This window comes from Salmo trutta, chromosome 34 (genome assembly GCF_901001165.1).
Source record: "Salmo trutta chromosome 34, fSalTru1.1, whole genome shotgun sequence".
In the NCBI taxonomy this organism is placed as follows: Eukaryota; Metazoa; Chordata; class Actinopteri; order Salmoniformes; family Salmonidae; genus Salmo; species Salmo trutta.
The window spans coordinates 11,082,992-11,109,200 of NC_042990.1; the positions used below are offsets into that span (position 1 = coordinate 11,082,992).

The 26,209-nt window shown below is 43.8% G+C and overlaps 1 protein-coding gene across 1 annotated transcript; it reads left to right on the forward strand.

The window, feature by feature from the left end:
* Positions 1-425: 425 nt before the first annotated feature.
* LOC115173152 (ATPase family AAA domain-containing protein 2) lies at positions 426-25,255 on the forward strand. Its single transcript, XM_029731082.1, has 29 exons — positions 426-591; positions 910-947; positions 9,011-9,105; positions 12,324-12,373; positions 12,602-12,701; positions 12,924-12,996; positions 13,644-13,728; positions 13,825-13,950; positions 15,300-15,417; positions 15,596-15,613; positions 15,755-15,847; positions 16,431-16,539; positions 16,709-16,824; positions 17,103-17,277; positions 17,533-17,621; positions 17,742-17,901; positions 18,070-18,160; positions 18,370-18,684; positions 18,933-19,050; positions 19,179-19,365; positions 19,607-19,792; positions 19,988-20,123; positions 20,239-20,435; positions 21,878-22,037; positions 22,349-22,471; positions 22,832-22,972; positions 24,553-24,680; positions 24,845-24,973; positions 25,148-25,255. The coding sequence occupies exons 1-29, from the start codon at positions 426-428 to the stop codon at positions 25,178-25,180; spliced, it is 3,555 nt and encodes a 1,184-aa protein (XP_029586942.1). The 3' UTR covers positions 25,181-25,255.
* Positions 25,256-26,209: the final 954 nt, after the last annotated feature.

Below are 26,209 nucleotides of genomic sequence, written 5' to 3' on the forward strand. Positions count from 1 at the left end.
TGGCCTGGGAGGGCATAGGCCCACCCACTGGGGAGCCAGGCCCACCCATGTCTGCGACCCTGCCCAGTCATGTGAAACCCATAGATTAAGGCCTAATGATTTTTTTTCAAAGGACTGATTTCCGTATATGAGCTGTAACTCAGTAAAATCGTTGAAATTGTTGTTTTATTCAGTATAAATTATTGCTTTTTGCGCCGTATGCAGTTCTCTGTAGTAAAACTGCATCCACCCGGGGGCGCCAATTTGTGTTTCTGGGTTCGCCAAACCCACTCTTTAGAACGGAAGAAGAAGACAACGCGGATGTAGAACTGGGAGAGCGATTTTTTTTTTTAACATTTAACATTAACTTCCTCGTAGACTGGATAGGTGAATACAACCTGAGAGGAACAGGCTCCTTTGACAATAATAATACCACAAGTCTAAGAATGTCTAAATTACAGTCTTTGAATTCGTTTCTTTCTGAGTGTTTGACGGCGGCGACAGTGGAGATTTTGGGGGCAGTTGAGAAAGTCGTAACTGAGTACCAGGAGGAGATCTCACGATCTAAAGAGGAGAATGATCGTCTACGGAGACTACTTGGGATCACACCGGGTATAAAACGATGTACACCAGGTTTGTGTGTAGATCCCATTTACTCACTTAATATACTGTTTAGGCTATCAGCGATTATCTTTTCATTAACGTTTTAGTTTAGCTTTCACCATGCATGATTAGTTTGTCGATTTTGCAAAAATCATGTGTACTCAGACATGCCTGCGCCTATCATTTCTTCCATCCAGACTCCCAGCAGCTCTCTCTCCCTGTCTCTGAAGAGGAGTTTCCCCCTGAGCAAAAACACTGTGAGCAGGATTGGTGCCCTAGTCTGGGACAAGAGGAACCAGGGAACATACTGATTAAAGAGGAACTGAGGACCAGCCAGGAGGAAGAGCAGTTTCAGGGGCCGGAGGGTAATACCATAGAGTTTATATTTAGTTCTCCCTGTGTGAAAAGTGAATGGGATCAGGAAGCCATCAGCCACTGCTCAGCTGTAATTAGTGACCAAGTAAACAGTCCACCATTGGATCCCGAACCACCATTGGGGGCATACTGTTCTAAACTCAGCACCATGTCTAAAGAATCTCACTGCTGCTGTGACTGCGGCAAAGTGTTTGCTCTAAAAGCTGACCTTCAGAGGCATGTGACTCTCGCCAGGGAAAGACCCATTGAATGCCCCTACAACTCCACCAGTAAACTGAAGCCCCATGTCCCACTCTGTCACGGTGGGAACCCCTGCCTTGTTTGTGGCAAGACCTTTAAAAACAAAGCACATCTATCCCAGCACATGATGATTCATACACGGGAGAGGCCATTTAGCTGTGCCGACTGTGGAAAATGCTTCCATCGCAAGGGGCTGCTGAATGTGCATATACAGACTCATAAAGGAGAGAAACCATTTAGCTGTGGATACTGTGGGAAAAGCTTCTATCAGAAGGGGAACCTAACCCAACATGTACGTACTCACACAGGAGAGAAACCATTTAGCTGCGGTAGCTGCGGAAAGAAATTCAGTCGAAAAACACATCTGAACAGGCATATCCAGACTCACACGGGTAAAAAACAGCACAGATGTTCTGTGTGTGGTAGAAGATTCGCTGAGAATGCTTACCTGCTGAAACATGTGGATAAAGTCCACAAATAACAAAACCAGAACCAAAACAGAATGGCGAAAGACAGTGAGGACACGGACATCTTACGTCAGAGGATGGGACTAGAAATGCAGGATGTGGACAAAACTCGTAGGAAAGCAACACCACACTGGATCATTCATGCTGTTGGTTTCAAATGAATAGATGTAGACTGTTTAAACATTAGCCTATTAACAATTAGATTGTTTTGGAATGTCTGAGCCACGGTGAAGAGAAAATGATCAGACTGATGTTCATACAGAAAACTTTTCAGAAAATCCTATCCTTGAATTTGAGTGTTTCGCTATCCAATTTGACCTGATGGTCTATTCTGACCTAATGCTGCTCATCCGTGATATTGCAGCAACCTTAAAGTTGAAATCCGTTGTGGTGAAACTTCCACGTACGTTTGTGATATAACAACAAAGATGTTACTTCAAACAACAGTTATGTTTTTCTCTGACATCATTGCACGCGTGATAGAACAGCAGAGTATGTACTACTTTTTACATTTTTTTTTATTATTCTTAAAAAAAAAAAATATTACAAAACAAAAATGATAACAAATGTGCCTGGGTGATCAATGGTTCTGTTTTTTGAGGATTTCAGCTTTAACCCAACACCTGGTCTAGAGCTTGGGACCTCTTGGCCCTAACGGTTAAGGTGTTGGCTTGACCGTTGCTAGACCTGGGTTCGAATCCCGGTTGGGGCAACCACCCAGATTTGCTACAATATCATTGTGTAGCAAAGGCTCTTATGCCCCTTTAACTATACACTCCTATGCGTGCACCTGTAACCGGTTCCCTTGTTAAATACCTGGGGTGTATTCGTTACATCTTGCAATGGAAACTGAGCAAATGGTTCCACTGGATATCATAAGGTGAATGCACCAATTTGTAAGTCGCTCTGGATAAGAGTGTCTGCTAAATGACGTAAATGTAATGGAAATGGAACGAAACAGAGAGGGACCTACTTAATTTGTCTAATAGAAACACTTGTTTTCATTGCAAAACGGTTTCTTTGCAACAGACAAAACGTTTTGAAACAGAATCGGTGTAATGAATACACCCCAGGGTTCCTTTTGTCTTTTGTTTCAAGTAGAACTGACAGCGTTTTAGCAACATGACATTTTATAAAAATCTGTTCATATACACCCCCAGGAAAATGACACCTTTAAAATAAACATTTCTAATATTCTGACAAGCGAGCACTTAGATATGGTAATTCATATAATGCCTGGGATGTATAGTACGACGTTTGTGAAAATTCTTTAGCAATATAGAGTGGGAAAGCAGCTGTGTGTTTGGACAATTAATAGACACTGCACTAAATTAAACCTAATAAAAACATATGTCTAGGACCAGAGTTTTACGCAGACCGGTGCGCCATAGCCAATCAGAGCTATAGTAGACCTGTATGCAAAATATGTCGTTAGCCACACGGGCCTGCCATCCTTCACTTTGAACTGGACTGTGTGTTTACATGTAGTAGCAACAGTGCAACTTTAGATCATTAGAACGTATTCGCCCAAAAGCCACAAAATACACCTGAATGGATTTCTGCAAATATGTAAACACCACGGGAGTCCTCTTCCATTTGGGAACTTCACAGTCCTATTGATCAAACAACCATGAAAAGGTAGGCTCGCTCTCCCCCAGTTATGCACCTCAACAAAACCCAACAACTAATGCTATTGTTAGCGAGAGAAGCTCATATCTAACGAGGAAACCTTAGATAAACCCTCTCAAACTTGTTAAGCTAGTTGGCCATCAAACCTCCACTGAAACGATGGGGAATAGTAGCCTGCTCGTCCTTCTGCAGCTTGCCTGCCAATGCATGCTTGTTCCAAACCAGGTTTTGAGATCTGAATGGGAACTTGCCTGTCTGCCCGCCCGTTTGATCAACGCCAAATACGTTATTTGGTTGACAACTAGGAGATATGCTAACTGTGGATAAGTTTAAGTTCAGCTTAGCTAGCTAGCAAAGCAATTTCACATTTTTTGCTAACTAAATAACACCTGCATCTCTAGCTGTAGCCACTGAGAAACAATGAGGGGGGAAAAGTCAGTCAATCACCCACTCCTCCAATGGCAAGACATCCTCCCAGCAGCTAGCTGGTTAGCGTAGGCTCTGTGTTTTTAGCTTGCTAAATAAATAGCTAGCTACATAAATACACTGAACAAAAATATAAATGCCACATGCAACAATTTCAAAGATTTTACAGAGTTACAGTTAATATTATAAAAGCAGTCAATTGAAACAAATGTATTAGGTCCTAATCTATGGATTTCACGACTGGGAATACTGATATGCATCCGTTGGTCACAGAAACCTTAAAAAAAGCAAGTAGGGGCGTGGATCAGAAAACCAGTCAGTATCTGGTGTGACCACCATTTGCCTCATGCAGCGCGACACATCTTCGCATTGAGTTGATCATGCTGTTGATTGTGGCCTTTTGAAATGTTGTCCCACTCCTCTTCAATGGCAGTGTGAAGTTTCTGGATATTGGCGGGAACTGGAACACACTGTTGTGCACGTCGATCCAGAGCATCCCAAACATGATCAATGGGTGACGTGTGGTGAGTATGCAGGCCATGGAAGAATTGGGAGGTTTTCAGCTTCCAGGAATCGTGTACAGATCCTTGCGACATGGGGCAGTGCATTATCATGGTAAAACATGAGGTGATGGCGGCCTTGGGCCTCAGGATCTTGTCACGGTATCTCTGTGCATTAAAATTGCCATCGATAAAATTGGATTCGTTGTCCGTAGCAAATGCCTATGCCTGCCCATACCATAACCCCACCGCCACCATGGGGCACTCTGATTACAATGTTGACATCAGCAAACCGCTCACCAACACGACGCCATACACGCTGTTAGCCATCTGCATCTGCCCGGTACAATTGAAACCGGGATTCATCTGTGAAAAGCAAACTTCTCCAGTGTGCCAGTGGCCATCAAAGGTGAGCATTTGCCCACTGAAGTTGGTTACGACACCGAACTACTGTCAGGTCCAGACCCTAGTGACGACTACCAGCACGCAGATGAGTTTCCCTGAGACAGATTCTGAAGTTATTTGGTTGTGCAAACCCACAGTTTCCCCAGCTGTCCGGGTGGCTGCCCTCAGATGATCCCGCAGGTGAAGAAGCCGGATGTGGAGGTCCTGGGCTGGTGTGGTTACATGTGGTCTGCGGTTGTGAGGCCGTTGGACATAATGCCAAATTCTCTAAAAAGACGGAGGTGACTTATGGTAGAGAAATTAACATTAAATTATCTGGCAACAGCTCTGGTGGACATTCCTGAAGTCAGCATGCCAAATGCATGCTCCCTCAACTTGAGACATCTGTGTTATTGTGTTGTGGACTTTTAATGTCCCTAGCACAAGATGCACCTGTGTAATGATCATGCTGTTTAGTCAGCTTCTTGATATGCAACACCTGTCAGGTGGATGGATCATTTTGGCAAAGGAGAAATGTTCGCTAACAGGGATGTAAACATTTGAGAAAAATAATATTTTTGTGCATATGGAACATTTCTGGTCTTTTATTTCAGCTAATGAAAAATGGGAGCCACACGTTACATGTTGCGTTTATATTTTTGTTCAGTGTAGATACGCTAGCCCTGGGGTGTCAAACTGAATCGGCTCATGGGCCATATTGATTTAAAAAAATTTTTTTTATTACAAAACAAACGTGCAACCGAGACCCAAATAGGCAATTTTTTTTATAAGAATAATAATGCTCACTTATGTACATAGGATGCTGCTGTATATAGCATTTTTACATATTTAAATAAAATATTAAATAATATTTGTCTAGCCTTTGCTGTTATGCTTGTAGAGGTGCATGATATGCTGTGACCCTATTTAAAAAATAATTTTTAAAAAGTATTTCACTCCAAATAACAAAAACGTAGCTATAGGTTTGTTGTAACATTTAAACTTAAATGCAACGTTGCTGTAGGGTGCACTCAAAATGTAAGTTATTGTAGTTGAGTAGCCAGCCTAGGCCACTAATTAATGTTGCTGTAATAGGCCTACATCTTTCTCCTTTGTGTGGTGTTTTGTTGCAGGTTAAAACATTTTGTTATTCATTGTCAAGCTTTAAAAACCGAAGCCAGACTGCGACATTTTAGTAACCTTCACTCAGCTGTTAACGGGACACACGACAGCAGCACAATTGGAGTTGAATTCACCGGATGGGAGCACATCAGGCTGTAATTTCATAAAGTAGATGACTGAACTGTTGACTAATTTATACTTGCTTTTGTGTTCTATTCGTTTGACATGTGCGCTAGCCTATTAGCCACATTATGACTGATTTGGGATCATTGCCTTGCTAGTTTGATTGTATTGTCATTCCCTGCCTTAGTTACAGTTGTCCGTTTTTGTTCAAAATATGGAGTAATTGAAACTGAAACAGTGCATGTCAAATGGGGGGAGGCAGTAAACAATCTACCAGCCCAGCTGTGATTTACAACCTGCTAGCAATATTTATTTAGACTACCAAGAAATGTATGTTAATCATGCATTGAACTGCATCCATCTATTCTGCCAACAATGCCTTACTGTACGTCACGTCATGGAATTGTCAAATAGAAGCTAATTTGAAAAAGTTTTTATAAAGTTGGTTTTGAAGCATAAACTGGGAATTTAATATTTTTGACTGAAATGATGATTGTCTGTTTGTTTCATATCGGCAACGTATTTAAAACACTGCCACTTCCACTTTCAGTGGCAAAGGAATGTTGCCGCGTGTGGATACTAACGTTTAGCTATGCAGTGAAATAATATAATCATTAAACGATGGTGCATATATTTTGTAAACGCTTTGGAGATAATTATGGTTTAAGAGTGATGACTTGATAGAAATAATAGGTTTTATATTATGATGAATATTATTATTATTCTGATTGAAAGACTGACTGCAATTATGTTATGTTTGGATACTGGCTCTGTTATGTGCTGGGGATAATTACGTTTATGACATATATTGTGTTTATAATATATGATCATGTGAATTCCTTATTCAATTATTTGAAATATGCTAATACAAATGTTTATTTGTTTTAGCAGATACTTTTGGTCATGTAGTGTATGTGGACACCTGCTCGTCGAACATCTCATTACAAAATGATGGGCAATAATATAAAGTTGGTCCCCCCTTTACGGTTATAACAGCCTCCATTCTTCTGGGAAGGCTTTCCACTAGATGTTGGAACATTGCTACGGGAACTTGCTTCCATTCAGCCACAAGAGCATTAGTGAGGTCGGGCACTGATGTTGGGTGATTAGGCCTGGCTCGCAGTCGGTGTTCCAATTCATCTCAAAGGTATTCGATGGGGTTGAGGTCAGGGCTCTGTGCAGCCCAGTCATTTCTGTATGGACCACACTTTTTGCATGGCAGTATTGTCATGCTGGAACAGGAAAGGGCCTTCCCCAAACTGTTGCCACAAAGTTGGAAAGACAGACTCGTCTAGAATGTCATTGTTTCCACTGCTCCAGTGGCGGCGAGCTTAACACCACTCCAGCCGACGCTTGGCATTGCGCACGATGATCTTAGGCTTGTGTGCAGCTGCTCGACCATGGAAACCCATTTCATAAAGCTCCCTATGATAGGTATTGTAATGAGTGTTGCAACCAAGGACAGACTATTTTTACCTGCTTCAGTGCTCGGCGGTCTCGTTCTGTGAGCTTGTGTGGCCTACCACTTCACGGCTGACCCGTTGTTGCTCCTAGACGTTCCCACTTCACAATAGCAGCAATTAGAGTTGACCGGAGCAGCTCTAGCAGGGCATAAATTTGACTAACTGACTTGTTGGAAAAGTGGCATCTTATGACGATGCCATGTTGAAAGTCACTGAGGTCTTCAGTAAGGCCATTCTACTGCCAATGTTTTGTCTATGGAGATTGCATGGCTGTGTGCTCGATTTTTATACACCTGTCAGCAATGGTTGTGGCTGAAATAGCCGAATCCACTAATTTGAAGGGGTATCTAGATACTTTTGCATATATAGTTTATATCAATAAGGAAACAAGGCAACAGTAGATATGTCGTCCCCTACCAATGATGCAGCCCCCCCACCCCCTTGGACCAATTGAGATTGCGTGTGACTAATACATTTCAGTTAATTATCTACCCCCCTTGTAGCCTTGTGCGAACCATCCTGATCTCACAAGCTTACATTCTGTATCGCTACACAGAACTCGCTAGATCAGGATTGTACCAAGATAGACCACAGCCTGTCGTTTCAAATAGGAACAAATGAGCCATAGTGGGCGGAACAAGCAAAGAAGTGGGCAGAGCCAAGCACGAGCTAGCAAGATTCTATTGGCACATTCTAGCAGGCGTTTGCATATTTTCGTTGAGGAACGCCTACTCTGTGAAGTGCGCTTGTGCAATAACTAAATTCGCCTTTGTACACCTTTTATAAACGATTAAATTTTTTGAAACTTTTGCAAAGGGTAAAGTCTACAGAACTTAGTCCACTCTGTTCGTAACAGATTGTAGTTGCCTCACAAGTCCTCAACTGGCAGCTTCTTTAAATAGTACCCACAAAACACCATTCTCATTGTTAACAGTGAAGAGGCGACTCCGGGATGCTGTTCCGTACTTTGTCATGTTTTTGTACGTTTTATGGGGACCCCAGGAATAGTAGCTGCTGCGTGTGCCGTAGCTAATGGTGATTCATAATAAACGTATCTTTCCGCCCCGGGAGATGTAAAACGAACGCTGCCAGCATACGATCTGTGACGTTGGTGGCGCCAGAATGCTGTCTTTTGAATTTATACAGAAGTAGTTTTGACAGCTCAGGTTTGCTAGGGCCTCGTTCACAATTATATGGAGATAGATCGATGCATACCATTGTTAACATTGCACTTGTGAATAATTGGCCGTAGCATTAGCTATTAAACTCTATAAACGCGCACTTAATTCAACACAATGGTGATAATACGTAGAATTTCGGACGCAGACCAATCAACAAACCAAAAGTCTTCACAACCAGACGCCGATTTTCAATCCACGCAGAATTTACCGAGGAAGTCCGCACGCTTGACTAAGGTGAGTTGAACAGTTTGACAGTGAGCGAATTTTTTCTTTCTAGTGGCCTCGTTTGAAAACTGTCAGTCACCTGCTCTTTGCAAAATCTGCAAATAATGTCACCGATTAAAAAAAAAAAAAAAAAACTTCATTGTAAGTTAGCTATGCAGATAATTGTTGTAAATTTCTAAACTTTGTCACAACAAACCACTTAAATTCAACAGATGTAAGACAATTGATTCTCAGTGACTTCAAGGTTGACCAATACATTTTTTAAATTTGAATTCTGCTGTTCTCTTTTTCAGGGATATGTTGGTGAGAAGGATCTGCATATTATCTCCTTGGAAGAGCTAAATGGACAAACACCAGAGAATGGGAGACCTGTCAGAAAGATAACAAGGCAAGTCAGAGCACTCATGAGTTAAATATTAGGGATGTATACCAAACAAAAATATAAGCGCATCATGTAAAGCGTTGGTCCCATGTTTCAAGAGCTGAAATAAAAGATTGCAGACATTTTCCATAAGCACAAAAAGCTTATTTCTCTCATATTTGGTGTTCAAATTTGTTTACATCCCTGTTAGTGAGCATTTCTCTTTTGCCAAGATAATCCATCCACCTGACAGGTGTGGCATATCAAGAAGCTGATTAAACAGCATGATCATTATACAGGTGCACCTTGTGCTGGGGACAATAAAAGGCCACTCTAAAATGTGCAGTTTTGTCACATAACACAATGCCATAGATGTCTCAAGTTTTGAGGGAGTGTTCAATTGGCATGCTAACCGTAGGAATGTCCACCAGATTTTTTGCCAGAGAATTTAATGTTAATTTCTCTACCATACGCTGCCTCCAACGTCGTTTTAGAGAATTTGGCAGTACGTCCAACCGGCCTCACAACCGCAGACCATGTGTAACCACGCCAGCCCAGGACCTCCACATCCGGGATCTTCACCTGTAGGATGGTCTGTGACCAGCCACGCGAACAGCTGATGATACTGGGTTTGCACAACCAAAGAATTGCTCCGCGAACTGTCAGAAACCATCCCAGGGAAGCTCATCTGCATGCTCGTCGTCCTCACCAGGGTCTTGACTGGACTGCAGTTCAGCGTCGTAACCAACTTCAGTGGGCAAATGCTCACCTTCGATGGCCACTGGCACGCTTGAGAAGTGTGCTCTTCACGGATGAATCCCGGTTTTTGGCGTCGTGTGGGTGAGCAATTTGCTGATGTCAACGTTGTGAACAGAGTGCCCCATGGTGGCGGTGAGATTATGGTATGGGCAGGCATAAGTAACGACAACGAACACAATTCCATTTTATCGATGGAAATTTGAATGCACAGAGATACCTTGACGAGATCCTGAGGCCCATTGTCGTGCCTTTCATCCGCCGCCATCACCTCATGTTTCAGCACGAAAATACACTGTCCCACGTCGCAAGGATGTGTACACAATTCCTGGAAGCTGAAAATGTCCCAGTTCTTCCATGCCCTGCATACTCACCAGACATGTCACCAATTGAGCATGTTTGGCATACTCTGGATCGACATGTACAACAGCGTGTTCCAGTTCCCACCAATATCCAGCAACTTCGACAGCCATTGAAGAGTGAGACAGCATTCCACAGGCAAATGGCGGTCACACCTTTTTTTTTAAGGTATCTTTTTAAGGTATCTGTCCCAGTCGTAAAATACATAGATTAGGGCCTAATTAATTTATTTCAATTGACTGATATCCATATGAACTGTAACTCAGTAAAATGTTTTATATTTTTGTTCATTGTACACAGTGCATTCGGAAAGTATTCAGACCCCTTAATTTTTTCCACATTTAGTTACGTTACAGCCTTATTCTAAAATGGATTAAATAAAACATTTTCCTCATCACTCTACACACAATACCCCAAAATGACAAAGCAATAACAGGTTTGTCGAAATTTTTGCAAATGTATTAAAAATAAACTGAAATACCTTATTTACATATTTGAGCACCGGTGCATCCTGTTTCCATTGATCATCCTTGAGATGTTTCTACAACTTGATTGGTGTCCACCTGTGGTAAATTCAATTGATTGGACATGATTTGGAAAGGCACAAACCTGTCTATTTTAGGTCCCGGAGTTGACAGTGCATGTCAGAGCAAAAACCAAGCCATGAGGTCGAAGGAATTGTCCGTTGAGCGCCGAGACAGGATTGTGTGGAGGCACAGATCTGGGGAAGGGTACCAAAACATGTCTGCAGCATTGAAGGTTCCCAAGAACACAGTGGTCTCATCATTCTTAAATGGAAGAAGTTTGGAACCACTAAGACTGTTTCCAGAGCTGGCCACCTGACCAAACTGAGCAATCGTGGAAGAAGGGCCTTGGTCAGGGAGGTGACCAAGAACCCAATGGTCACTCTGACAGAGCTCCAGAGTTCCTCTGTGGAGATCGAACCTTCAGAAGGACAACCATCTCTGCAACACTCCACCAATCAGGCTTTTATGGTAGAGTGGCCAGACGGAAGCCAATCCTCAGTAAAAGGCACATGACAGCCCGCTTGGATTTTGCCAAAAGGCATCTAAAGGACTCTCAGACCATGAGAAACCAGATTCTCTGGTCTGATGAAACCAAGATTAAACTCTTGAATTCCAAGCGTGACTGGAGGAAACCTGGCACCATCCCTACAGTGAAGCATGGTGGTGGCAGCATCATGCTGTGGGGATGTTTTTCAGCGGCAGGGACAGAGACTAGTCAGGATCAAGGGAAAGATGAACGACGTAAGGTACAGATCCTTGATGAAAACCTGCTCAAGAGCGCTCAGGACCGCAGACTGGAGAAGGTTCACCTTCCATAAGGACAACGAACCTAAGCACACATCCAAGACAACGCAGGAGTAGCTTTGGGGCAAGTCTCTGTATGTCCTTGAGTGGCCCAGCCAGAGCCCAGACTTGAACCCGATCGAACATCTCTGGAGAGACCTGAATATAGCTGTGCAGTGACGCTCCCCATCCAACCTGACAGCGCTTGAGGATCTGCAGAGAAGAATGTGAGAAGTTCCGCAAATACAGGTGTGCCAAGCGTGTAGCGTCATACCCAAGAAGACTCGAGGCTGGAATCGCTGCCAAGGTGATTTAATAAAGTAAAGGGTCTGAATAGTTATGTAAATGTGATATTCAAGTTTTATTTATATACATTTGCAAAAACAATTAACCTGTTTTTGCTTTTTCATTATGGGGTATTGTGTGTTGATTGATGAGGAAAATGTCTTATTTAATCCATTTTAGAATAAGGCTGTAATGTAAGAAAATGTGGCAAAAGTCAAGGGATCTGAAATACTTGCCGAATGCACCGTATAAACATTTTGGCATGTGGTAGGCTAATGTTTCTATCCCTAAGCCAGATATAAAGTCAAGCTGAGTCTTTGTCTGCAGTCTTACAGTAGCCTGTGTACTAGTCTGTTTAGGTAACTTTCCACTCTCTGTAGGCCTACTCCATGTCATTGCTGGAGTGGAATGTTAGCTAAACAGACTGGTTCCCAGGCTAGTTCTACAGAGCACTTTGATTCCGATATCGTCAAGTATTCTTCTGACATTTTAAGGTATTTTTTTTTTTCAATTTTATTTTTGATTACTTCCCAGGAAATCGCCCAGGTTTCAGGTCATTGGGGCCAGTGAAGATGACCAAACTGGTGAGCTTAAAGCATGTTTCACATTATGATGCAAACACAATCTAGGTATTTCCTAGAACACAACAATTCACCTATTTAGACATGTCATAAACACACAACAATAAAAAAAAATAAAAAAGAGTATGTCCCACAATTGACTCCTTTAAAAACAATCATTCTCATTCACACTCATTCACCTACATGGAATTGTGAATAAATGATGAATTGTGTTTTGAATACCTGTTCCAGAGGTGTCCCCTAGACCAGGAGGATCCCAGGGGGTTTTGAGACGCAGCACCAGAACCACCAGGGACCAACAGTCTATGATCTACGACTGCCTCATCACTAAGTAAGGAGCATCACCACAAAATCCCCCCCCCCCCCCCCGTGTGTCCTTGCTCCCTAGTCTCTTGTTTACTTCCCCAGTAGAGTGTGTAACATGGGGGATAGTCCTAATACAGGGACTATTTGAGTTATTACAGATGTCAGACAGATGTCAAACCTCCATGAAGTCATGCTAAAGAAGGATACCATCAGAAGTTTTTATATCAGCACTTGTTTTTCTCCATAGTCCTGCTGAGGCGGTCCTCCACAAGATCGATGACATGAAGATGTGCCACCACTTGGAAAACTCAAAACAATCAGTGAGGCTTTTTTCCATCCCGTGAAATATAATTTTGTCATTCAGCCATCCACAAAGGCAGGGATGGAATACAGTACAGCGTATAATTTGCAAACAATAAGAAACCATTCATTGACATTGAAGACTCACACTAACTCTTACCCAACCACAAGGGCTTGTTGCACTGTAGAAATATTTACATAATAACTGGCCACTTTTTCCAGGTTCTATATCTTCTGCTACCGCACACAATCTCTTACCAGGCCATTGTAAAGGGTGTTGCACCCATCTGTGGTCCACCACCCTCTCTCTCTCTCTCACTCTGCCCTCAGCAGTCCTCTGTGCTGTGGGTTTGGGGAAAGTAATCACACTACTGTCATGTTGCTTCATTCACCAGCAGATGACTTATAAAGGGTTTATCAGTGGCCACCGTATTTCAAGAAGCCGAAGTAGTAGTAATACATTTAATTAGACTTTCACACAGTTATCCCTGGTTTAGAGCCTTGAGATATGAGAAATGAGACTAGTGCATGGAAATGACCAATAATCCCTATTGAGATTTGAAGTCTCACTGAAATATGTACCATTGTGTCATACCGGTCATTGAAAGAAGGATATACTATACCATACCAGTTGTATCTATGAATTAATTACATTTTTTAAATGTAGTTGCAGAGGATGTATTCTAAAGCCCAGCGAAAGAAGACTGCCGACTCTCCAACAGTAAAAACTGTTTCCAGACAAGAAGCTGAAGGTATGTTTCTATTGTAGTTTAGGGGAAAGTTAGTATTTATGACCATAACTCTCTAAACATGAATTCATCAACTTTTGGTCCGATACCTATTTCCAGAGTACTCTGATGACGGTGGAGAGGATGAGGACGACGACGATGAGGACGATGAAAACGACGATAACAGCAAGCGCTATGAACCTCGACAGAAAAAAGCGGTGGTTCGCTACCACGCGCCACTGGATGGTTGGTCCTTTTTACATTTGAATCCCGTAAAAGGCACATCCCAACGTATTACTACTCTTCGCTGAACTAGAGCCTTCTGAGAAATGTTCTCTGTAACTTAGCGTAGTTTCACCAATTCGGTGTCTTTTGAGAAGTATAACTTAGTAAAAACCAAAAAAAATATGGATTTCATCACATTTTAACATTGTCATAATGAGCTCATGTTCATCTTAATAAGAAATACGTTTTCCCATCTCAAGAGTTGAAATAAAAAGTAATATAGTAAGTGCCTATTAATTGCTAAATAAAGTAGCAGGGTTTACTGTAACAGGGTATACGATTTGTTCTTAAATCAGCTGTGAAGCCCCTTGTGACAGCGGGAATGGAAGCCTGTTGTGTGCAACAGGGAGTGACAATTGAATGCTAGCTTCACCCCCAAAAAAGGAAGTTGTTAAAACGTTTCTAGCCTGTCTCTCTATGGGTAACAGGGTTGATGTGGTACGCTTTACCCGCTCAGTTTTCCAACACAAAACACCAGAAAAATGTAAAAAAAAAGAGTAGAACCAGCTCACCTGCTTTTACGCTATGATTTGACTATTAGATGTTCAATGTTTCTTTTGAAAAACAAAATATTTCAAAAGGAGTAGTTTTACCATATGAAAATGAGAATTCAGTAAAATGAGGGGCAAACATAAATTAATCACATTAAAGAAATAATAATCTTCAGAAATGACTTTGTCAAAGCAACAAAATAACTAGGGATCTACAATGACGGCGAAAACTTGGAGATAATTTGGGCTTAAGTTGGCTATAGTCTTCCTAGAAGTCACAGAGGGTGCACGGAGGGACATCCTGAATTTTGGCACTTTACCAAGTCTTAATTTCTATTTTAAAAAAATCATATTGATTAAATTCTCCATGTGGTCTATATTAAGTGACACTTCATTTAATATAACAGGCTTTTAAAATTCAATATTAGTGCGCGATTTCTACTTAAAATATCAAAGGGATGCAAAAGGCCCTCATTTCGTGGAACAACTTAGCAGTGCTGATTGGGATGCAGTCCCTCCTGTCCATGTTATTCATTATGATCTAGTCCATAATAAGAAGAGTTTACTGTACACCCAAAACCAATGTGAAGGTGCTGGAGCCAAAATACAAAACAGGAAAAAAGTCTCTGCACACTAAGTCAGATACAAATGTATTTTAATGATAGCTAAGCTTTCATCAGAGCATATCTCCACAAACAATATTCTGATCTAGAAAGCAAAACTGAGCCTAGATCAACACTCCCACTCTGAAGTGCTTGACTATGGGCAGGGAGATCAGTGCTTATCGTGATGTTACTCCTCTCACTGTTTCATCTGTAGAATCCAGGAAACAGCCGCCCATGTTTTTTGACCGTCAGGCATCTTCCACTAGAGGGAGCTACCGCATCAGTGCCTCAGTGCCCAGGAGTGCCCACACCACCAGCCGAAGGAGTGGCAGGTCTGTTTTAACCTAAATATATTGTAGGGTCCAATACGGCTGTGTTTCATGTGTTGGGTCTTTGTAAATAGTTCTGGTTGTTGTCTAAGGGCTGCTCTTGTAGGACGTTGTGAATATAGATTACTTTTCAATGTGATGTTTTAATGTTTTTCATCTCTTTCCTTGTTTCAAATAACAGGACTGGGTCTATAGGCAGGTGAGTCTTTTGGCACAATTTAAACAACTTAGGTCTCACATTTGCTATTGGGGACTGATGGCTTGGGAAGAGAGGAGCACCGTAAAGTAGTGAAGACGTTTGTCCTTTCTCTGTCTCCTTACGGTTTGGTTTGACCCACAGGAGAAGGCATGCTTGGCACACCCGGGAAGCCAGCTCCTCTGATGAGGACGACTCCTCTGACGAGGAAGACGCAGAGCAAGAAGCCAAGAACAGGTCAGTTAACATGTCATCAGTTTGTTACACTTTAGCAGTTACACTTGTCCCTACAATGGTAAAATGTTTCATTTAGTTCACAGATGACATCTCCGCCTATAATTGGTACTACAGAAAGGATGAAACAATGTTTTGTTACATATTACATCATTTTTATACTGATCATCTGTTATGACATCACATATCTCGGACACGATTCAATCCTTTTTAAAGGATAATGAACATGCTAGAAAAAAATGGCCTGAGCAGACGAATGATTCCCCACTCTTGAATGTTTTTTTAACTGTGTCTATGACAACATGAGTGGTGGTCGTCGATGATGTAATAATAGACGAAGGTTCCAGCTTGGTTTTCTAGTAATATCTCTTTGGTGAGGTTCATTGGGAGCCAGACCGTTTGGAGTGAACACATGATCTTACTCATGAGTTTCTCCTATATGAGACTAACACAAGGAACAATATTAATATCTGGATTTTTAAACAAAATCTCAGTCTAATATTTTACACCAGCGGAATCCGGTGTGGTTTTGAGCTTTTGCTCAGAATAAGCTTGCGAAAACAGCACATTTTGGGATCCCTCTCAGGTGTCTGCCTCTGAATTTGCGCAAAGAGGACATTTTGGGAATCCATAAGGACAGAATGAAGATGGGTGCGAGTCTGGCGGATGTCGACCCCATGGCGATTGACCAGTCGGTACGTTCTATCACAGTCAGCTGAATTTAAATGTGAAAAGATTTTAAGCCATTTTTTTATTTATATATATATATATATCTCTCAAAGTTGGTTTGCCTACATGCTATGGTCTTTAAATTAACTGCCTGCTTCTTCTGTGTAATGTACCAACCCTCGCTCTTCCCTCAAGGTACGCTTTGACAGCGTTGGCGGTCTGACAAGCCACATCTCCGCCCTGAAAGAGATGGTAGTCTTCCCTCTGCTCTACCCAGAGGTGTTTGAGAAATTCAAGATCCAGCCCCCAAGGTAAGCACTTGTTTTAGGGTTGAAAAGCTAACATACTTTATTGGGTAACTAGCAGTTGATTTACATTATCTTGGATCGCTTACAATAATGACATAGGAAGTAGCTTATGACTCGATGAGGAACTTACTTGGGTGAGCAACTAGAATGGATCCTGTCAATGGATTTAAGGCCCACCCCCAACCCTAATCACAGCCTTATCCACTCATTTAATTGGCTCGTGGATCAGTTGTGTCCTTTGCAAGGATCCGTTCTAAGACAATCCCTGTTGTCTATTGTAGGGGCTGCCTGTTCTATGGTCCCCCGGGTACGGGGAAGACCCTGGTAGCCAGAGCGCTGGCCAACGAGTGCAGCCAGGGGGACAGGAAGGTGGCCTTCTTCATGAGGAAGGGGGCCGACTGCTTGAGCAAGTGGGTGGGCGAGTCAGAACGGCAGCTCAGACTGCTCTTTGACCAGGTACAGTACATTTCCTCATACAACATAGTGGGGATCATTCATATAATTATCACTGGTGCATTCAGTTTTTGTGAGACCATTGAGTCTAGAATTTGCCTATCTATCAGAATTTCCTGCTCAAGTCACTATTGGTCTCTTGTTGCAACTCTGCAAAGTGAAATGCAAGGGTGGCTGGCTACACAGTGTTTTAGGGTAATGCCTATTATATAGGGATGTACTTGCACTGACCGCAAGACTCATTATTTGTACCCACAGGCCTACCAGATGCGGCCAGCCATTATCTTCTTTGATGAAATCGATGGGCTGGCTCCGGTTCGCTCCAGTCGCCAAGACCAGATACACAGGTGAGACATTTCAGCCACTCTCATTTCACACCAGTGAAGTCACTGCTTACAGAGACTTACCCATGATTGCACCTGCATGCTAAACATTGTGTACTCCCCCCTTTTGGTTCCTTCCTGCAGTTCCATCGTGTCCACCCTGCTGGCCCTGATGGACGGCCTGGATAGCCGAGGAGAGGTGGTGGTGATTGGAGCCACTAACCGACTGGACTCCATCGACCCCGCTCTTAGACGCCCCGGACGCTTCGACAGGGAGTTCCTCTTTGGCCTCCCTGATCGCGAGGTAAGACTGATCCCCGGTGGGGGAGGGGGGGGGAAATCATCACTTGAGTTGATATGTGTGCATGCGTAACTCCAATGTTTATCTGACTCTCCCACTGAAATCAGAGACCTACATACAGTTACGCTTCATTTGTGTGCTTTACCTTTTCATTTCTTTCTCCAACTTCAGTCCCGGAAAGATATCCTAAAGATACACACCAGACAGTGGAATCCTACACCGTCCGATCCTTTCCTGGAAGAGTTGGCTGATAAATGTGTTGGTAGGTGCCTAATGTGTACCAAATCAACTCTAGCATTGGGGAAGTCGAGGTTTCACAATAATTGTAAGAACAAAAAGGACTATGTAGTTTTGTTGTCTCATAATATTCAGACAGATCACCACAATTCATCTATCGATTTAACACAGTTCCACAGTCAGTCCTACACATGCCACGTATTAACCGCAACATCTTCCCCCTCTGTACCCCAGGCTACTGCGGCGCCGACATCAAGGCGGTGTGCGCCGAGGCGGCCCTCTGCGCGCTGCGCCGCCGTTACCCCCAGATCTACGGCACGTCCCAGAAGCTCCTGCTGGACGTGGGCTCCATCAACATCAACAGCCGGGACTTTGTGGCCGCTGTGAGGAAAATGGTGCCAGCCTCCCAGAGGGCCGTGTCGTCCCCTGCCAAGGCCCTGACCCCCGTGGTCACGCCCCTGCTGGGCCCCGAACTCGCCAACGTGCTGGACGCACTGCAGAAGGTCTTCCCCCACGCCGAGCAGGGCCTCAAGAGGAAGAGGGACACAGGTGGGTCCGGGTCGCGGTTCAGTTTGGTCTGAGAACACCGTCCACGGTGATATCTGATCCCAGATTTATATCTGATATCTGGTCTCAGATGTATTTTGTGCCGTCTTGCCGACTCCTATGGTCATTTTCATGCCAATGTTGGCTATACAGAACAAACAGATGTGGGACCAGGCTAGGTCACTGTTAGACTGGATCCTTGGTTAAGTTCAGGTGATGCAACTTCTTAATCAAGTTTTTCCTTTGGTCAGATCTGACAGACAGTATTCTGGAGGATGACCTCATGTACAGTGGGGATGAGGGCCCCTCATCCAATAATTCCATCACCAAACAGACCACCACCAAAGGGAGCTTCCTCCATTTTGCCAGGTAAGGTATAGCCTACCTATAAGACGTACATACATTTGAACCTTAAATAAACCCCCCATTCTCGTTGTTTCCGTTCATAATCACATCCCTGAGTCTCCATTCACTTCACCTCTCGCCTCCTGTTCCAGGAGTGCGACCTGCCACCCCACCACCTACCGGCCCAGGCTGCTGCTGGCTGGGCGTCCCGGGGCGGGTCAGAGCTCCCACCTGGCCCCCGCCGTGCTCCACGCCCTGGAGAAGTTCACCGTCTACACCCTGGACATGGCCGTGCTGTTTGGAGTCAGCTGCACCTCCCCCGAGGAGGCCTGTGCTCAGGTACTGGCTGAACCGAATGTAGTCTTTAGAAGTGAAGTGTTAATATGCTCCTCTCATTTGTGGTGCAGTGAACTATAGCCCCAGATTTGACTTCAGTGTAGAAAGGCTAACTCCATCAAGCACATAATTACTAAGTCAAGTGCAGCAAAATGTCGGTGCAGTGCTAACAGTTTGCATCCCGACCTAAGTGCTAGGTTGGTGAGTGACAGTGTCGGTGACCTCTCTGCCCTGCCTGCCCCAGGTGTTCTGCGAGGCCAAGCGGACCTCCCCCAGCATCCTGTACATCCCCCACATCCAGCAGTGGTGGGACACGGTGGGCCTGGCCCTCAAGGCCACATTCCTCAGCCTGCTGCAGGACATCCCCTCCTTCTCCCCCATCATGCTGCTGGCCACCAGCAACGTGGCTCACCACGACTTGGCCGACGAGGTAGGTCTTACCTGGGCCTCCCCCAACATACATCACAAGTACTGTAGAGAAGTGGTATGTGTACCTTACTGGGCTACTCAACCCATTTTGTTTTTTAAATTGTATTTATTTTTTAACATTCAGTTAATACTCTTTGTAGAGGTGAAGGCCCTAAATGGTTACTGAGGTAACTATTCTACAATTTGTCTCTCGCAGATCCAGACTCTGTTCCGGTTGGAGTATGGAGAAGTGCACTCTATCCAAATTCCCACCCAGCAGGAGAGAAGGAAGTTCTTTGAGAATCTCATCCTTAGCCAGGCTGCCAGGGCACCCGCTTCCAAGAAGAAAGCCTGTAAGTACAAGACACGTATACCTTTTGATAATCACTTGGTATAATTGCTGTTTGTGTCCCATCTCTCCATTTGAACCCTCCTTCTCTTTTACCCGCTCTGCCTCCCCCGCCTCAGTGATGCATGCCATGGAGGTGCTCCCCCTTGCCCCTCCTCCTCCCCCCAGGCAGATGAGTGAGAGGGAGTGTCTGCGTCTGGAGGAGCAGGAAGAGGACACACTCAGGGAGCTGAGGCTGTTCCTGCGCAACGTCACCGAGCGCCTCTCCCAGGACAAGCGCTTCAAGGCCTTCACTAAGCCTGTGGACATTGAAGAGGTAGGGAGAAAACACCGAAAAAGAGAGAGAAACAAGGAAGGAAGATGGGGTGTTGTAGTCCGGGGGACATTGCCCTGTGTAGGGTGCCGTCTTTCGGATGGGATGTTAAATTGGTGTCCTGACTCTCTGTGGTCACTAAAGATCCCATGGTACTTATTGTAAGAATAGGGGTGTTAAAACTTCTTGCGGATCAGTGGGATGCTACCGTCCCACCTGGCCAACATCCGGTGAAATTGCAGAGCGCCAAATTCTAATTAAATTACTATAAATATTAAACTTTCATGAAATCGTAAGTGCAATACATCAAAATAATGCTTAACTTGTTGTTAATCCAGCCGCCAAAAGGTCCCAGTTACATTACAAATGGTCCTTTTGTTCGATAAACTCCTTCTTTATATCCATAAAAACACAGTTTAGCTGGCGCGCTTCAGTCAATAATCCACTCGTTTTCCCTCCTTCAAAATGAATCCCAAATGTTACCAATAAACTTATCCAAACAAGTCAATCAACGTTTATAATCAAACCTTAGGTACCCTAATTCGCTAAAAAACGATACAATTTAAGACGGAGAATCGTTATTGTCTTTACCGGAGAAAAATACCAAAGAATGCGCTCTCATTCACGCGCTTGGAAACACTGCAGCCAAAATGGGAGCCACCTAGAAAAACTACAATTTCTGGCTCATTTTTACAAAAACCAGCCTGAAACTCTTTCTAAAGACTGTTGACATCTACTGGAAGCCCTAGGAACTGCAATCGGGCACAATTTCACCCTATTATAAAAGTGCCAGCCGTTGAAATCAGTGGTAGGATTTTTGGGGGGGATGGTTTGTCCTCTGGGTTTCGCCTGCCATTTCAGTTCTGTTATACTCACAGACCATTATTTTAACCATTTTTTTCTATCCAAATCTACCAATTATATGCATATCCTAGCTTCTGGGCCTGAGTAGCAAGCAGTTTACTTTGGGCACGCTTTTCATCCGGACGTCAAAATACCTCCCCCTATCCCAAAGAAGTTTTAACCCCGGTGTCCTGGAAAAATGATCAATCTGGCCCTCATACCATCATGGCCACCTAATCATCCCCAACTTCCAATTGGCTCATTCATCCAACCCCCCCCCCCCCTTGTAACTATTCCCCAGGTCGTTGCTTTAAATAAGAATATGTTCTCAGTGAACTTACCTGGTAAAATAAATACATATATTCAAGATTACTTTTACTCTAATGTAAGCTGAATGTTGAATGACCCAAACTTAGTCAATTCTTAACTAGCGAGTCTGAATACAAGTACATACAGTCTAAGTGAGCTGTGGTTCCTTGGGCTGCACTGTTATCACCTCAGATCTGTAGCCTCTCTCCTTTACCGACGCTCTCATCCAAAACAATCTATCAGAGTGGTATTGTGTCCCCCATCTTATCAATGGTTTGTTCTTCTCTCACCAGGTTCCTGACTATATTAAGGTGATCAGGCATCCCATGGACCTCTCCACTGTACTGTCCAAGGTCGACCTCCACAAGTACGTGACCGTCAGGGAGTTTGTCAACGACGTGGACCTGATCTGGAAGAACGCCCTGGAGTACAACCCTGACAGCGACCCATCTGGTATACCTACAATCATCTCCATCTCATTCAACTGAATGCTGCTATTATTATTAAATTATAACTGAAATGTAATTCTAGCCTGGTTCCAGATCTGTTTTCCGCTGTCTTGCCAATGACCGTAGGAGTTGGCAAGACATCACAAACAGATCTGGGACCAAGCTTATCTTACTCCATTGAGTATGCTACGTTATTTGTGTTAGTTATCTCCCTTCTCATTGTTCCGCTGCAGTTAGTCGGCCCCGTGGATGACAAGGCCCCCTACCTATGTACCTTTGTCATCAATGTCTCTCTCTCTCTCTTTGTGTTTCCAGATCGTCAGATTCGTCACCGGGCTTGTGCCCTGAAGGACACGACCCACGCCATCATCCGTGACGAACTGGACGAGGACTTTAACAGGATCTGTGAGCAGATCAGAGAGTCACGCAACAAGAGAGGTAATAACGTTGCCGTATTGCTGGGATTTAAAAGCTACAGTAGTGACATCTAGGTAACACTTTATTTAGAGCATCTACAGATGCTCTATCAGTAACATTTCAACTATCTATCTCCTAACCCTGATTCTAAACCCAACCGTAGCCTTAGCAAGCAGTTGCTTATCAACAGATACTTTATTTGAATACTATCAACAAACTATGACCAACCATTCTCCAGACGAGTTCAGCTAGTTATTGTTTCAGTGTCTTTTCAGCTTCTTGAACTATTTGTCCAATGATGAGATGAACCTTCTCTTATTTTCCCTGAAACATCTTAGTTTTCATTGACAAAGCGAATAACATGTTTATGTCTGCTAACAGGGTGCACGTCATCAAAGTTCGCCCCCTCTTACTACCAGACCTTGCCCAGAGAGGAAGGGTTCGCAGAGTCCAAGAGGCCAGGCGGTAACGCTGGCAAAGACGCCAGCACCCCGTACACTGCCAACACCCCACGGCCCGCACGTAAGTCTCACCACTCTACTTCTTAACTGTTTATTGGTAGGTTATTTGTTACAGAGCAGAGGAACATCCAGTGGAAATTACAAGCCTTCAGAAAGTATTCATATTGGTAGACACTGGGCAACCACCAAGGGTTTTTTACTGCTTGATTTACAGTACATAAGCAGTTATCTATAGTAGTGTTTCAAAATGTAAGGGCAGAAAACTAATACCAGCCAGATGTTGCGAGTGATAGAAAGTGGACGTACCAACGATCAGGACAGGAACAGAAGTAGGTGTAGCCAGAGGAAGAGGAGGAGTCTTTCCAGTTGAGTGGACCAGTCAGAAGACAAGACCAGACCAAACAGTTAAAAAAAATCCACCATGACAGGGAAGAGCAGAAATTGAGAGCCAGGGAGGAGAGGAAGATGATATTCATGGTTACAGAGAAGTCTTTCTGCCTATCCATTTCTCTATCATGTTAAATGACCTTCTCTATTTAACCACTTTCCTAGCCCGTGAGAAGAAACGGCCCAAAACACGACCCAAAAGCAAATGGAGCTCTGGCGTCATAAAGAAGAATTAAAAAGAAACCTACATCTTCCTTTTCTTCTAACAAGGAGATCACAAACTCTGGGGAGGAAGAGGGGGATGAGAGGGATCGCATAGAGGAGGGTGAAGAGAAACAAGCTAAGCCTTTGGAGACTATTCTAGAGAACGGCTGTGGAGACTCCCCTATGGAGTGTACCTCAGAGAAGACCACTAAGCCTGCAGAGGATGTGGAAGAGGCCTGTGTTAGAGTAGCCCACCATCCCCAATGGAGACTGGCAACAGCAAACTCAAGACCCCACAGAAGACTCACACAGGTCCAATCTGGGGTCTAAGCCGGTCCAGTGGTGGCAGTCAATGGAGACCACCATCAGCCCTCCAGTGGAACACGACCCAAGTCCAGTTAACAACACCCCTACAAAGGAGGTAGACCAGGGGGAGAAACACCACGCAAAGACCAAAGAGCCTGACATTTTGGAGGAGGACTGGGACATAGGTCTGTATTAGGGCCCAGGACACGGGCAGCGAGGCGAGCTACTGCTTCTGGCCGACGGGAACAGTTCAGTCAGTCTCGCTGACCTTTGGTCTCTGGGGCTCCTGCTGTTGCAGCTCTAACTCAGCACAACGCATCAGTTAAAGGGATACATCCACCTCTTGACTTATTTAAATACTCTGTAAAAGTGAGTACCTTTTGGTTGTACTGTAAATGTGTTCGCCACAGCATGAGTGCGAGTGAACGCATGCAGAAAGGTTGACTTTGTTGTAGATATCAAACGACATTAATAATAGTGCAAATGCTTATAATGATCTTCTGTGCCTTAGTTTGAACGCTTTTCAGAGTAACACCTCTAAGGTCTAGAATAGGAAACCATGCCTCCACTTAATGCTTGAGATCCAACGTTCGAGTAGAAACCTAATTTGCATGTTAGATGTGCATGTCAACATCAATTGCACATTGTGTTAGCATTAGCAATAGCCTGTTCAGCCAGCAGGGGACTTCAGTTTATCAGCCCCCCCACACCCTCCTGATTGCTTCCTGTGTTTCCCTCTAACAGAGAGGCGTGTGACCCGTGCCACCAGGACTCTGGTGCAGCAGCAACAGCAGTTGATCGACGTGGACAAGGCCCTGGAGATCCTGACCCAGAAGACCCCTCAGCTGGTTGTGCACCATGACAAACTCAAGGTACTGTAACCTCATGACTAGTCTTTAACGTCAGGCCATGCTTCTTACAATGTACCAGAACTACAACCAGAACGTTGTAGACCAGAAATATGGGTCCAGAAAACAATCATGGTCACAGCCAAACGCTATATTCATACAGTGTTTGTGTAATATTTCTTGTCCAGGAATTGCTCAAAAGAGCTGTGTCCAAGACTGAGGGTTATGAGGTGCATCAGCTGGAGAAGCTCTATGCGTTGTTGTGTCAGAGCATCTACAGACACCGCAAGAACTTTGATAAGACGGAGCTCGTACAGGTATGTGGCTTACAACTTATGACTCTTTCACGTCCCTTGTTGTAGGAAATACAGTACGTTGAGTATGGAAACCAAAAACATTCCCTACATTGAAATGTGTGCTTAGTTAATTGATGTGCATGTGAGTCACTCAAATGACTTAATCTCTGTTCATTTTCCTTTCATTCATTTTAGGAAATGAAGAGAGACATTGACAACTTTTCCTAACTTCGCTTGATGTTTTATTTATTTCCATATTGTAATAAAATATGATGCATTTAAAGATGATCTTTTTTACCTATTACAATGGTCCTAATCATGCATTACATTGGTCTGAAATTTGGTTTTCCATAATTTACAGTATTTGAGGCATGGACTTGAGTCAGAATTGACTTGAGACTTGCAAGTCGGTGTGTGGGACCCACAGGACCAAAACAGCTGAGAAGTTTGGCCTCGGACTTCAACGCTCTTAGTTGTTGTGGAAATTGACCCACTATGCTGTTTATTTTCTGCATCTATGTCATATCGCTGAGTCTGTCTTTAATCTACCAGCTGGTGCACGAAATCTAATATTAATGGTGTCCAAACACACCAAGACAGTTGTGAAGAGGGCATGATGCCTATTCCCCACAGAAGACTGAAAAGATTTTCCATGGGTCCTCAGATCCTCAAAGTTCTACAGCTGCACCACCGACCGTGTCCTGACTGGTTGCATCACCGCCTGGTATGGCAACTGCTCGGCCTTCCAACCGCAAGGCACTACAGAGGGTAGTGCTTTTGGCCCAGTACATCACTGGGGCCAAGCTTCCTGCCATCCAGGACCTCTATACCAGGCGGTGTCAGAGGAAGTCCCTAAAAATTGCCATAGACTTCCGCCACCCTAGTCATAAACTGTTCTCTCTGCTACCGCACGGCAAGCGGTACCGGAGCGCCAAGTCTAGGTCCAAAAGGCTTCTTAACAGCTTTTACCCCCAATCTATAAGACTCCTGAACAGCTAACCAAATGCCTACCCAGACTATTTTCATTGACCCCACCCACCACCCAATTTACCCCTACCTACATGTACATATTACCTCGACTAACCTGTTCCCCCGCACGTTGACTGCATGACCCCCTGTATATAGCCACATTGACCCCCTGTATATACAGTTGAAGTCAGAAGTTTACATACACTTATGTTGGAGTCATTAACTCGTTTTTCAACCACAAACTATAGTTTTGGCAAGTCGGTTAGGACATCTACTTTGTGCATGACA

Bases quoted from the DNA above. Each gene is read 5' to 3' on its own strand.
- LOC115173152 (XM_029731082.1), top strand. From the start codon at position 426: ATGTCTAAATTACAGTCTTTGAATTCGTTTCTTTCTGAGTGTTTGACG. The intron at 948-9,010 runs GTAATACCATAG...TCTCTTTTTCAG, and splicing joins GCAGTTTCAGGGGCCGGAGG to GGATATGTTGGTGAGAAGGA. The intron at 24,974-25,147 runs GTATGTGGCTTA...CATTCATTTTAG, and splicing joins ATAAGACGGAGCTCGTACAG to GAAATGAAGAGAGACATTGA.